Source organism: Pleurodeles waltl, chromosome 5, assembly GCF_031143425.1.
Source record: "Pleurodeles waltl isolate 20211129_DDA chromosome 5, aPleWal1.hap1.20221129, whole genome shotgun sequence".
Taxonomy (NCBI): domain Eukaryota; kingdom Metazoa; phylum Chordata; class Amphibia; order Caudata; family Salamandridae; genus Pleurodeles; species Pleurodeles waltl.
This window is the reverse complement of record NC_090444.1, coordinates 522,073,075-522,087,071: the sequence shown is the minus strand read 5'-3', so window position 1 is coordinate 522,087,071 and position 13,997 is coordinate 522,073,075. Positions and strand designations below refer to the sequence as shown.

The 13,997-nt window shown below is 44.1% G+C and overlaps 1 protein-coding gene across 3 annotated transcripts in view; it reads right to left on the bottom strand.

Moving 5' to 3' along the window:
* The window catches only part of LOC138295807 (bifunctional protein GlmU-like), a 355,648-nt gene that overhangs the window by 130,323 nt on the left and 211,328 nt on the right, over positions 1-13,997 (bottom strand). Inside the window, exon 3 of one of the 3 annotated variants that reach the window (XM_069234348.1) lies at positions 2,553-2,601. The exons of 1 other annotated variant lie outside the window; for it this stretch is intronic. In XM_069234348.1, coding sequence (XP_069090449.1) covers positions 2,553-2,585 — 33 coding nt within the window. In that variant the 5' untranslated portion in view covers positions 2,586-2,601. The remainder of the gene's footprint in view (positions 1-2,552; positions 2,602-13,997) is intronic. One more of the 3 variants, XM_069234349.1, reaches the window with a different exon arrangement.

Genomic DNA, 13,997 nt, shown 5'->3' with positions numbered 1-13,997 from the left:
TTGAAGTCCTTAGAGCAGTGCTTTTTAAACTTTTTAGAACCACGACACACTTTAGAATAACATTTCGCGATCCACCTACATTTCATTGACATGAGGCCAGGGGCGTAGCTTGGTCAGTAAGACTGGGAGGCGTGAGGTTCATGATTTACCACAATCACGTTGGCGTACAATATCAAAACAGATTATACAACAAGCAGGGCACATGAGAGGGACTAAAAGGGCAGGCGAATGAGGATTAGCAAGATGGTGAAGAAAACACTACATTTTGTAAACAACCAATATTTTTTTTAAACTTTCAAAGTGGAGAGGAAGAGCAGGTTTTTGAGTTTTTGTCTGTGTGTATGTAAAACTTGCTTGTGAAATCCGACTGACACCTTACTATACCAGACTGAAAGCATCTGTACACAACTATCTGCCAGAAAACACCTCTCCCTCTCCCCCAGAGCTACGCCCCTACATGAGGTGGGGATTTTTTTTATTTTTAATGTAACTAAAGCATCGGGCAGTAGCGAACTGTCATTTACAGAACGCACATTTTTCATTGAAATGGCCACTAAATTTGCACAGGCATACAGTTTTACTGATAAAACTATACTGCACACAAATAATGTGTGGAAATAGTGTTTCAGTGAATACTTATCATTTGTGCATCAGAAGTGCCACCAACCAGTTTGGAAAACACTCCCTTAGATGCGTACTACAGTGCCCCTTATTCCAAACCCTTACATCCCAAAGAGGTCGTTCCTGTGCACATTGTGTGGAACAGGAGAGGGTGGGAAAGTGTGCTCAGTGTTTGGTTTTGAAGGGGACATGCTTTGTTGTAGACTCTACTTTTGTATTTTCTGTAAGGCACATACTAACAATTTGGCTCATTTTTAATCTGTTTATTGTGCTTCTTCTAAGTTGATGTTATTTTGACAATCTGACATGTTTAGAGTACAGGTACTAACAACGTGAAACTTTTTATACACCAAGATGGGTAACTGGATTACAGCATGTTTCTACATCAACAACACAGGCTGTGAAAACCTATTTCTTTTCAGCTAGCTAAACAGTTAGTTCATATAAACGCAGAATCCAGCTCAACATATATTAAGCCATTTTCCCGGCAGTAGATGTTCTTTCTTATATCAAGCTGTTTTTGAGCCTTCCACATCCTTCTAATAACCTAACTGCATAACTAACATACCACCATGTTAAAGCATGTTTCATGATCTTGAGCCTCAACAGTGCTTGAGTACATGTTCAGTAACAGCACCTCTGCAAGGGACCATCTTCTCCCAGTGTGCCACCACCAGCAAATAGAAAACCACAGTGAGCAATCCAAATACAAACAGAAGAAGTGTGCACTCAGTCATAACAGTAAATCTCTTACAAAGCAGTTCATGACTAGGGTAACCCTTTCTCTCTCATGTGCCACTCCAGACTGCAGATAACCCTGCATAGCTTGTAGATTTTCCTGTCATAAGTGACACCTGCACAGAGAAAAATCCATGGATCACAACTTTGGAAACTTAGAACTGGATTTTACATGCACGTTTGTCACTTTTCTACATGTTACTATTTCTGAGATTGGCAGGCCTCAACATTTTGAACAGGTGCCGCACCAAGGCTGGACTTGCACAGTGCCTGGTGCACGTACACACACACATCCTTTTCAACGAGGTTGCCACTCAGGTGCCTATCTATTGCATAATTACTTAGGCTGTGGATGGGCAGAAGGACTTTCAGAATGCTGATGTCGAATAACATCCAAGTTAGAATGCTGTCAAAACTTGCATGTTCACCTGTTATTTAGCACCCACTCACTCATGCCTTAACTATAAGCATTATGTGTGAAATGAAAGCTTGTACTGGTCTGCCTCGCTGGATCTTTCTTGTGGGAATGGAATACTGTACTTCCTGCCTTCTGTGGGGGAGATAATCTTGCTTTGCTACTGCCATGCTGTACCTGTTCTGTGAGGAAACACAATTTGCATTGCAGCTGCCCCATTCGTTTGTGTCCTGTGATGGGGAAAGTTTGCACTACTTTTTTACTGTATCTGTCGTCTGAAGTATTGAGGCTTGCAGTGTTGCTGTCCGAGGTGTTTCTGTTCTACGAAGAAGAATTGGAACACCTACTGCAGTTGCTCAATCTTATGAAAAAACTAAGGATATGCTTGCTTAACAAATCAAATTAATCAGAGTATGTGTCACATTGTAAATCTGACAGCTGTACACTAAAAAAGGCTCCATTTTGATTGGCTCCTAACAGGTCAATATCTATCTAGGGAATTCATAGTACAGGACACAAACCTCATCAGTGTTTCAGCTCACATATCACTATCCCTGCCTGTGAACATAGTACAGCTTTAATATAAAACTAGAATGCGGACATAACTCATAGAATATGCCTGCACTGGGAAACATGGCGAGAAACCTGATTTAGATTCTTGAAGGCTGAATATGTACCTGGAAATGTTTCTTTTCTCTGCTGCTACAATTCCTCCTCCCACTCCCCCCACTCCTCCCCCGACAGCATTCCTTTCCATTTGTTTATATTACATACTTACATTTTCTGAGTCTGTAACAATTGTGTAGCCCATGACAGTTTCCGCTGTGCTTTAAAATAAGAGCCTTGTTTTACTGTCGGATTTACAAAGTTTCTTATTTTAACATGTTTTAATAAACACTGAATGTATTTGTTTATAAGTTACACAAAGAAGCATATTTAATAGGCAACACATATATACTTGTAAAACTGTTTTATAATATCCTTGTATTTAATTCACAATGCATTTTATTTTGAAAAGATTACACATTCTTTCAGAGAGATGCAATTTCAGACATGAGGAAGTGAAAAACACTAATAATAAATATCCACCTTTAGAGAGTCTCACTAACTATTTGGACACCATTTTATTCATTTTAAATGTGCGATTTGCCTGTGACTAGCGTACTGCACCTGTAAAAATTTACTCCCATATATTTAAATGTCATATTGAGAAAAACTGATATCTACCAAAATGTTTGTATTTGAAAATTAGGGGGTATTAAATGACAGAGAACAAGGATAGTCTAAACAGATGTGGAAAGGTGGTGCTGAATGTAGGTAGAAATTTCTCTCTACATATTTAGCCACTATAAAAAGATTTTGTGCATCAAAATGATGAAAACGCACATTTACTTTTTAATAGCTGGTTTCAGATCTGCATTAACATGTTAAACACTCATTTACTTCAGCCTGCTTCCCAAGAAAGGCTTTAAATACAAATTCTCCTGCTCCGACAAAATGGTGCTCAGGGGCCACTTCTTGCATCCCAGGACATTTTAATATTACAGAATGGGCTGGCTAGCAATTTTAAGGGGATGTCCCCTTATTAGCATAGGATAGGGTGTGACCAAATGCCAGAGGGGGAGACACTTAGCCTCTGTGTCCACGCCATATTATGGTCATGAGCACAGGAGCAAAGAATGTGCCCCACAGAATGGCACGGAATACCTGTCCCCCATACAACCACTGCAAGGGGGGAAAGGCGACCCTTTGGACCCCACAGACAGCCCCTTCAAGTGGGTGAAGCCACTCATTACATCCCCTGGAAGGAGAGCTCCGCCTTCCTATCAAAAGCATGCAGGGTGCCACCTCCACTGTGAAAGACGTATTGGATGCTTCAAAGAGCAGGTCCACCTTTCACTAATGTGCTGCCCCACTGAAGGGGCTACTTCTTAGATACCCTGCAGGTAGCACATTATCTGTAATAGAGCACAGTGTCCCTATGTGGATGGGACAAAGTGGTTAATGGTGTGCCATATACATAGCACGGTCCTAGAGCTGTCCCACTTTTGTCTTGAATACAGAATGTTAGCACTCTAGCTGTTTATTAGAGTTCTGTGATGAAGCTACAACAGCACACTAGATAGGCTACTACTGGTGAAAGTGCACATTCCATTCAGCATGTCACACTAGATTTCTGACATGAATAAATAAGATATTTGAGAATTCGTAGAAAATGTGTCCTCGTTTTAGCTGCCTTGAGCACAAACCATAATTTCTAAGGCGGAATGAAATACCTCATTTTTGTTTGTTTACACTCCTCGTCGTAGGGAATTCTATCAATTCCAGCAACATGGCATTCTGGTATGCTTCATCGGTGTTGTGTGTGCTGTGAATGTAGAATATAAGTGCACACGCTGTTTGTTAGAGCTCTGTGACGAAGCTACAGTAGAACACAGGGGAATCACCGACAGGTAGCTCTGCTGTTGGTAGTATATGTTTTAGTCAGTCAGACTTTTTTCCTCACATGGCTGAGGAAGACAGGTGTGAAGTTATAAAAAATGCATTTTCCTTTCAGCTTTTGCAGCACCTTTCATAACCTTTACAATACAAACCTGAAAAAAACTGCTTTCTCTCTAAAATGGTCCATCAGTTTTCAGCAGAGGATCAACGTTTTTCACAGGGTATTATCACCTTAGATCCACTGGCAGAGGACACTGACCAAACAGACCTCACTCAGGGTTGGCACTTTACTTCCACAACTGACCAGGCTATATGACTTTGAAGGGTAGGATAGGCCCGGTATCTAAACACTGGGAGCAATAACCACATATATCACCCTTAAATCTTTCTAAAAGCTCCAAGAAGAATTTGGGATCTTGAAAACACAATTCTGCACATACCTACAACTCCAACTCACTATACCTCTCCTACATTAAACATTTAGGAAATCTGCCAGACTTCAGCCCTCTCTCAGCTAAACTCGCTATAGGCAATATGGGGCACGGAAAATGGTTTTCTTGGGTATATAAATGATGAATACTAAATACACCTGATACATTCTACATTTTTAGAGAAGTGTGGGAAAAAACACAGGCACATTGAAAGACTCATTATGGTTAGAAGCCATAGCGGCACTCAAAGAAATCACAACAGCAGTCAAACATTGCCTCATCCAAGTTCAATATTTAGAACAAGGTGTGGTATCTTAGAGATTCCTCATCCTTATGACGTAGATGTCAAGCAGTAGAGAGAGATTTACTGGTAGGTGAACCATGAAGGCCTATGGCGCGTGAGCTTATGGTTGGCAGTGATTCTTTTGGTCACCTCACATCTTCCATATAAGAATACACATAATTGACTATTTCCTTTGAGCTCAAAGGGAAGCTTGTTTGGAGCCTTGAAGTTTGCAGAGGGTTTGGGGTGGTTGCTGCTGCAGCTGTTGCTGACCTTCCTAGCTGCCTGGTTACTCCATCCTTGCGGCTCTTTGTGGTAGTGAAAGACGCAGTATGTGCTAGGGGACCATGTTAAGGCTCAGATGTCCAGCCCACCCCTCTGTCTAGTGTTCCCTGCATGCTCGGATTTTGGTTGTGGGGGGAGGAAATTGAGCGGGGGGAGGAGGGGTTAAATGGATCTCTGCCTGCAGCTGCTGCCCTGTGTGGCCGCCAGTACTTGCTCAAAAGTTTTATGAATCTGACTCGTGTTATTTTGAATTCTGTATTTGATTTTTAAAAAAAAATCAGGTTTCACACTGTTAGCAGAGTGACCTGTTGTCTATAACGCAGACTTAGAGTGGGCTCTGTGACGTGGCGTAACAAAACTGGAGGCCCCTCCCCCTGCAAAGAACATGGAGGCGGCTCCCCTCCAGACTCACTCAGCCAGATGATGTGCTGAGTGGGCCCCCAGGTATTTTTCTTTCAGCACTCCATAGGAGTACACAGCTTTCCCCGCTCTCTTGCAGTCCACTCCACACTTCATTTACTTTTACAGAGCATTATCCAGCTGCACCATCCTTCTGGATCACTCCAGTTTTTTCTAACTGTACCTCCCTTACACACAATCTGCTTAGTCCATGATCTTCAGATTTAAAAAATATATATATACTTGTCAACTATTTTTGCGGGGTTCTGGCAGCTGCCCGCTGCTATTGGGCCACTCATTCCATTCATGTGCAATCCCGCGCATTCATTTTTTTAATTTACCATTCCAAAATGGCCATTTGCCACATTGGAATGATAGTTAAAAATAAAGTATAAAGACGGCCACTTTATACTGTGTTCACAAACGGAAGTCCTCTCTGATCGATGTGTTTTTCTTTTTAAAAAAAAGAATAGTTGAAAATGGTCCCGTTTCAGAGGAGAGGTCAATTTGCTTTGCCAACGCTCACTTTTACAAGCAGTCAATGAACAATTTGGGGGCAGGGGGGCCAAACCAACCGTAAAAAACAAGAAATGTCCAGTGAATGAGTTTAATGCTCACTGCTGAAACACGTTATCAAGTCACAAGTCTCCGTCCCAACAGGTGTAACTCAGTCTTCAGCTTTTCCAAAGGTCGGGAAACTGAGTACCAATAGGTTTGCTAGAATGAACACCTGCTATTTAGTGCTTGGAAGCGAAAGTGCTTTATATAAGACTACACAAAAAACAAGTAGTTATTCTTCCAACACTACAGCGACCAGCTTTTTTTCCAAGTAAATGAGCGCCTGTGACCTCAGTGTACATGGAGCTTGCTTTCAGTTCTGCTTTCCTTTCGAGTCTCTGTCGAAGGCAGGTGTAGATTTTATCTCGGGTGCCTTCTGGACATTTGCCGGCAAGGAGAGGGCTTTCCATCAGCGCAGCCTGGTGAACCCAGTAGAAGGCTGGTTGGCTGACACCTGATGCTGCCTTGAATGATATAGGGACACATCCGAAAAGAGATGGCACAGTCATTGTTATGCAAACGTGCGGCTAATCGCGGCCATCGCCAGGCCGGGGGGCTGTACAGACCCTCATTTACATAGATAAACACGACTCAGGCCTCCGAGTCTGCAGAAGGCTCCCGTGTAGGTCGGCAGCTGCATCCTCACACTTTGTCATGACATAAAGTGCTGGCATAGTTTTCTTTCGCCGTCCCTTGTGCGGCGTGACAGGGCTTTTCTTGAGCCCTAACCCCTGTCTATTCAGCGGGATGTTTCCATGCAATCTGCTTTAAATGTGACTGAACAGCTTACTTTTTTTTCAGACGGCTTCCTCTTGATAACAAAGAATGGGTGAAGGACACGGTTAGGACTATCCAGTCCCTAGTTACAAACAAAGGTCCTAAAATCAAATGGGAAAAGCTGACAAACAGCCTGGCGGGTCAGGTCACACGTCTGCTTCAGGCCACCTACCAGGAAAGCTGGAGAGCCGAGAATGCCCAGTTCTCTGCGAGGACGGGTGAAATATGCTTGTGTCTGTCACTCCGATGACTGAGCCCCTGTGGAAACCGTGACCTTTCAAAACCAGTCTCGTTTTTCGGTCAGAGTTCCCGAAACCGCCATTTCCAGTTGCATAAGCTGATTTGGACTTTGAACACTCCATCTACTGCGCTCTTTTGGAAGTTTGAAAAATTGATTATTCAAAAGCTTTTGCCCCCCCATGCGTTAAGTTATGGTTAACATTTCTAAAGTGCCTGTTCATCAAACACGCTTCTTATATACGCCCTAAGAATTACAGGCTAAAGGTGACCCCTTGCATTCACAATGCTTTCCCCGAGAGAATAGTCTGTGATTTACTCAGAGTAGTTGGAGGGAGCAATTGTGTCTTACTCCTCAGTGAAGTATGACCTACTCATGAATTCTCAAAACTCCAAACCCTTCAGCCACACTGAATGACACACATACTTAACTCAGATTTTAATGCTTACGTGTCTGCACTATAGTATAGGTCCGAATAACAAAGCATTCTGGGGAACATAGCACCACAACGGAGCAGTGTTACTCCAGGTACGGTCTGCGGGCCATTTGATCCTCGTCAGAACATTTGATGGACACCCTCTGTGAACAGCAGAACTCGGCTGCAGGGTCGCAGACGCCAGGCGCTGTCGAGCTACAAGTCAGAGGGCTGGAACAAAACTGCACGGAACTGCAAGAGATCACCGCTCTGAGAGAGAAGAGGCGGACGTAAAGGTGTGCTGCAGCTGTAGCACGAAGGAGCTGCACAGTAAGGGTTACAAAAGAAACGAGCACTGGCAAAGCCAATAGGTCTCGCCTTTTGGACCTATTGTCTTTGCCCTTCGTTTTAGGCATGCTGCAGACCTGCCAACCTGTAAATAAATTTCACTTGTGAGGAGGGGGCGGAGCCTGATGCCGAGAGCTACCTATTAGGCACTCTGCCCTCCACCAAGCCCACACCTCTTCCCTACCCAAAAACAAGTAATAAAGGGACGCTGAGGCTGTTGCCAACGCCCTAGGGTGTTTTCACACTTCTTACTGAACATCACCTGCTTATAGCCTCAAAAGACAGCTGGAAATTCACTATATGCAGTGGTTTCCAGTTCGACTGCCCCAATGTGATTTGAGCTCCTCACCAGGTCATCTTGCGAAGGGAGCCAAAATTGTCCGATACACAGTGGCATCGTGTGAGTTAGGAGGACTGATTCTCCAAAGCAATCCTGGTGTAGGCACCCCACGCAAAAAGGAAGATAGCAGGTGAGATTTCAAAGGCAACCAGTCATTTGCCACACTGTGTTCCATCCTCCTCATTAGGTCGAGCATAGCAGCACACAAGCGCTGCTTTTCTGACATGTTGGTATCTATGTGGGTTTTTAAGCATGCCCATCACTTTCACTCGTTCCAGGGCTTGCCTTTCAAAATCCTTTGCTATCATTGGTAAATGCTCTACGTTTGTCCCTCCTTGGGGCGGTTTTGTTACCGACTTGGGGAGCAACCACGTTACATGGATAATTGCACGTTTGCCGATATGTTTGACCATGAGTGAACTTTTTTGCTTTTGTGTGCCTCCTTCACGCTCATGGCGGCCATAGCTCTTTAAATCGAATCGGTTATATAAACTGTTTTACTTTTCATTTTTCCTTGTGTGTCTCCTTTGCGCTCATGGTGGCTGTGGCGCTTTGATTCAGCTCGCTTATGTCAACTGTTTTAGTTTTCATTTTCCATTTGTGTGTCGCCTTTGCGCTCACGCTCATGGCGGCCGTGGCATTTTGAATTGACTCGCTTAGGTCAACTGTTTACTTTTCATTTTCAATCTATGTGGCAAGAAAAGTCCAGTTAGGAATTTACAACGCCAATAGCTCTAACTTGTTTCTATTTTATTACAGTATTGCAAACCTGCAGAGAAGTGCTAGAACTGCCCAGTGATATTTTAGTACCCATGTCAAAATGTGCTGACATTGTACACCGAAGGTACAGAAACCCCTTTCTAAGTAGTGCACGCAATACTTTCCCTAATTCAAAGGTTTATTGTATTAATACCAAGAAAGACACAAGGATAGTACATCTCATTTGTTTAACCGTCTGCAATAAGTACATGCACTGCACAGTAGGTACAATTCAGTACTATGTTCAGGATATTTATAGGTGTCCTACTTTGAGGTTGCAAGGAGCGACCGCATCTCCCTCCTGCAGCCTTGCACGCAGGGTAGTATGCGAACGCAGAGTATAACTGGTACTGGACCCTTCATTCGTGTGCAAATAGTCTACTACTTACCCCAAGACTCACATCTTATTGAATCGAAAGAGGTCGTCACAGGTGAAGGTGCACAGCAAAGTCAATTCTCGGTAGATACCGCAGAGTCACTCACCCGGAAGTACTCCTCACGCTACGCGTGGTTACCAACTAGCACTGAGCTCCCAATACAGGAAACAACCTAGCAATAGCAATCAGTGTCACATGACAAGCACATGCACGATGACATCAGTATTCTGAAGTACACTAGGGCAATAAGTATCTTGTTATATGCCAGAGCTGGAGCGCCATGATGATGGACAACCTTTCCTTAAAAACGTATGCATTCTTGTGCAGAAAGCTTAAACTGAACTTCAACAACTGACACTTTTTGTAGGATAACTGTCTCCCCACAATAGCCCATACCCGTAACATGTTATAGGCTAGCTTTAAACATTTCAAGTGTTTTTAAACTTTTAAATTGTTTATCACTCTATAACCTTAGTTCAAATTCCAGGATTTATTAAAACTAAATTAGCATATTATTAGATCGACCAAATTGTTGCACCCACACCCATATTGTCTTTACTCAAATGAGTAAAGTATGAGTCTTTGTGTATTATTTTATGCAAGTATGGCTTTCCAGTGCCTGTATTTGTAGGTCAAGTGAGCAAGCACACTGACGTGTTGTAATCTATCTGTAGGCTTTTAACCACACCCACCTAACGCCCATCACTATCAATCATTCATGGGCTTGCTGTTAAAAAATCTTTTGATATTTTTCGTAAAACCTTTACGTTTGTCCCTCCTTGGGGAGGTTTTGTTTCCTCCTTGGCCATCGACTGTCACATGAATAATTGCACAATTGCTGATACGTTTGACTACGAGCGAACTTGTTTTTCTTTTTGTGTCTCTCCTTCGCGCTCATGGCGACCATGACACTTTGAATTGGCTTGCTTATGCCAACTGTTTTACTTCTCATTTTCAATTTATGTGGAAATAATAGTCCAGTTAAGAACTTACAACGCTAATAGGTCTAACTCGAGCAAACGCGAGACCCATTTCACTGCAAATGCTTGTTTCACCTCTTACTACAAGGAACACGGTTGCATTTGCTTAAGGTGAGGCACTCCTAAAGGAAACTGATGTGTGATATTACATCTGTGATAACTCCATACTCGCATACAGGTTTAAAGACCCAGCCTCTACTACACAAATAGCACTTCGAAGCCTCCGCCTGTTACACTCACCACTCAACAACAGACCATGTCTAGTTTTTGTAACACTCACTCGGGTCTTTGGACCCTTACGGTGCAGGTGAAATGATACATAGTGTAGGGGACTGGATTACTGAGATGCCTACATGGCAGGCGCACAACAGAGATATCAAGCTGTCCCCACTAGGTGCGAGTCATTTATTCACTCTTGTGGTTTTTATGTTTTTTGCTTTCTGGTACAAGAGTTGACTTTCGATATAAATCTAAAAACAGATGATCCAGAATGCAAAATAAGAATGGCTTAAAGGCCCATGAGCTGACAGAGGCCTGGCACATTCACAAATGTTTCAACTAGGTGGCATTGTTCGAAAGTCTCTCTGATACACAATTTTAACAGGAGCCAGCGAAACCATCAATGCGACAAGCCACAAAGCAAAGTGCACCATTCTCTGCTTTACTCAAGTTGACTTAAACGCCCCCTTCATCTTCTGAGTGCACTCTCTTTGGAAAGTTAACAGGTGTTGCATGGGTGATTCATACCTCAGAGAAGTGCTTGAGTGTCTCTATTGCGTGTTATCTTCCTAAAGACGGTTTCCATAAAACAAAAGATTAGATCACCAGGTGATAAAGTGGTCAGGCAGAGTATTCTTGCCCTCTCCTTGGGGCCAAGCACCACATCCGTTCGTAATCAATGCATTACGGACAATACCTGCCACACGCACAACACCACCTCTCAAGCAACACTGCTGTGTACAATCCAGACTTCCCATCACCCGAACAACTGGTACAATGTAACACCACACACAACAAGCTTCATAGATCAACACAAATTAAAAAGGCTAAAGTTAGACATGCAACTTAAAGGGCACCAAAGCTAATAAAGATTTTTTTAAAAAGCACTCTGCCGTAGCTAGCGCTAGTCATGTGATAGCACTTTTTTGTTTTAGCAGGTAGGGACAGGCTACCATGAACATAAGGAAGAAAGCAGGAAGAGGCAAGCAGCATGACGGACAACAGGAGGGGGGCAGTACGAGGGCGCAAGTGGGGAACAAGATGACGGACAGTGGGAGGGAACAAGCAACACGGGGGCAGGCAGGAGGGGGCATAAAGAGAGGTTGGACGGAGGCAGTAAAACAACGGACAGCGAGAGAAGGGCACAGGGGGATGGGTCAATGGACTGCAAACACATGCACTCTGTTGGAGTGCTCCAACTGAAATTAAAAAAAGTCTAGAAGTGTGAAATCAGTGGAAGGAGACCGGTCATGGACTGGAAGCTGTACTTTGTCCATGCTCCACCTAAGGTACAAACAAAGGTAGACCAAGTCCAACCGGCACGCAATGGCAAATGAGAAGTAAGAAAATGGGGGTGATGTTGAAGCCAACTAATGGTAAAGGATGGTCTTTTTTTTAAACAAAAGATCCTGCAAGTAACAGCACATGCAGTGTTTTTCCTGTAAAACCTCAAAAATAAGGCAGCTGGCAATGGTCAACAAGAAAAGCAGCTTGGAGTTATCAACAAAAGAGACCTCACCCATGGCCCCCACCTTCTAAAATGTGGTTGGGCCTGCCTACAATTGTCTCTCCTGTCCACTAACGAGAACCCCACACCTTCCGTTCGAAGGCTAAAGGTTGGAAGGCCATCCTGGGATCAAAGATGGCTACTGCAGGTGAGGCCATTATAGAAGCCTACCTCCCACACCAGTACCAGGCCTCCTCTTAACTTCAGCTCACCCCCATTCAGTTTGAGCTTTTCTATATGCAAACCAAATTTGATAAAAGAGCTGCAGCGCCTAATAATGATAAATGTAATCACTTGTAGGGACTCAGTCCTGGACCAGGTGAGGAGCAGCATGAAACCAGAAGAGGACTGCCATAAAACCTTTATGTGAGGAAGTGGATTATTAGTTGGGATGGATAGAAGTCCACAACAAGTAATACTGTCACTATTCTTGTTAGGTTCAGGAAAGGATTTTAGTAATTTAAAACCTGAGCTCAAACCCTGGTAGCAATGGCACATAGCAGAAAGGCTTAATTTAAGAAAATGTGTAATGCATTTAGAAGTACTAAAACTGTTAAAACGTCAGAAAGACACTACAAATTCCACTCCAATATATAAAAATAGAAAGTGATTTAATTAACAAAAGGACAAGCAAAACAGAAACAAAAACCCAATAAGTGGAAGAGGATATATGAATTTTAAACTTTTAAAATAAAAATTACACTAAAAAGCATTAAGCATCAACCACGGTCATCTGGCTACAAACGTCTGGTACATATGTGCGATTTAGGGCTGACCACTATGGATTACTGGTTCAAACCAGGTCCAACCTGGCAGGAAGATTTACCTTCAAACTTTGTCTGTGAAAAGGAAGTCAAAAAATCCTCATCAGGGAAAGGCAGCTGGCTGTTGCCAAAAAGGCCTACACAAGTCTGAATAGCCAGGACAAGGTATAGATATCTCCTCTAGGGGTTAAAATACTAAGGTGGTCATTCCAAGTTTGGCGGGCGGCGGTTGCCGCCCGCCAAACTTACGCCGCCACTTGGCCGCTCCGCGGTCAAACGACCGCGGGGGCCATTCAGACTTTCCCGCTGGGCCGGTGGGCGCCCGCCAAGGGAGCACCCGCCGGCCCAGCGGGAAAGGCCCTGCAACACAGAAGCCGGCTCCGAATGGAGCCGGCGGTGTTGCAGGGGTGCGACGGGTGCAGTTGCACCCGTCGCGATTTTCACTGTCTGCTATGCAGACAGTGAAAATCATGCTGGGGCCCTGTTAGGGGGCCCCTGCACTGCCCATGCCAGTGGCATGGGCAGTGCAGGGGCCCCCAGGGGCCCCACGACACCCGTTCCCACCATCCTGTTCCTTGCGGTAAAAAACGCAAGAAATAGGCTGGCGGGAAGGGGGTCGGAATCCCCATGGCGGCGCTGCTTGCAGCGCCGCCATGGAGGTTCAGCCCAGCCAGAGGAAATCCGGCGGGAAACCACCGGATCACCATTTCTGACCGCGGCTTTACCGCCGCAGTCAGAATGGGCAGGAAAGCACCGCCAGCCTGTTGGCGGTGCTTTCCGTCGTTCACGGCCCTGGCGGGTTTTACCGCCAGGGTCGGAAGGACCCCCTATGTGTATTGGGTTTGAGTATAGTTTTCTTACCATCCACTAACGGCCAGTGGTAAATGTAATTTTAAGTAATTCCAAATTTTGCAAGAACGAGAGCAGGGGACTACATCCAAAAAGTGATTGCCCAAAAGCAAGCAGTATGGTCACATGAGGAGGCGTGGATTAAAAGCCACATCTGCTAGTCGCCCAGTTTCTAGTGGCTTACTATGCAACAACTAGAGTTCCAATAGCGAGGCCGAGGGACAATGCTTCCGTAGAAAATGGCTCTGCTGG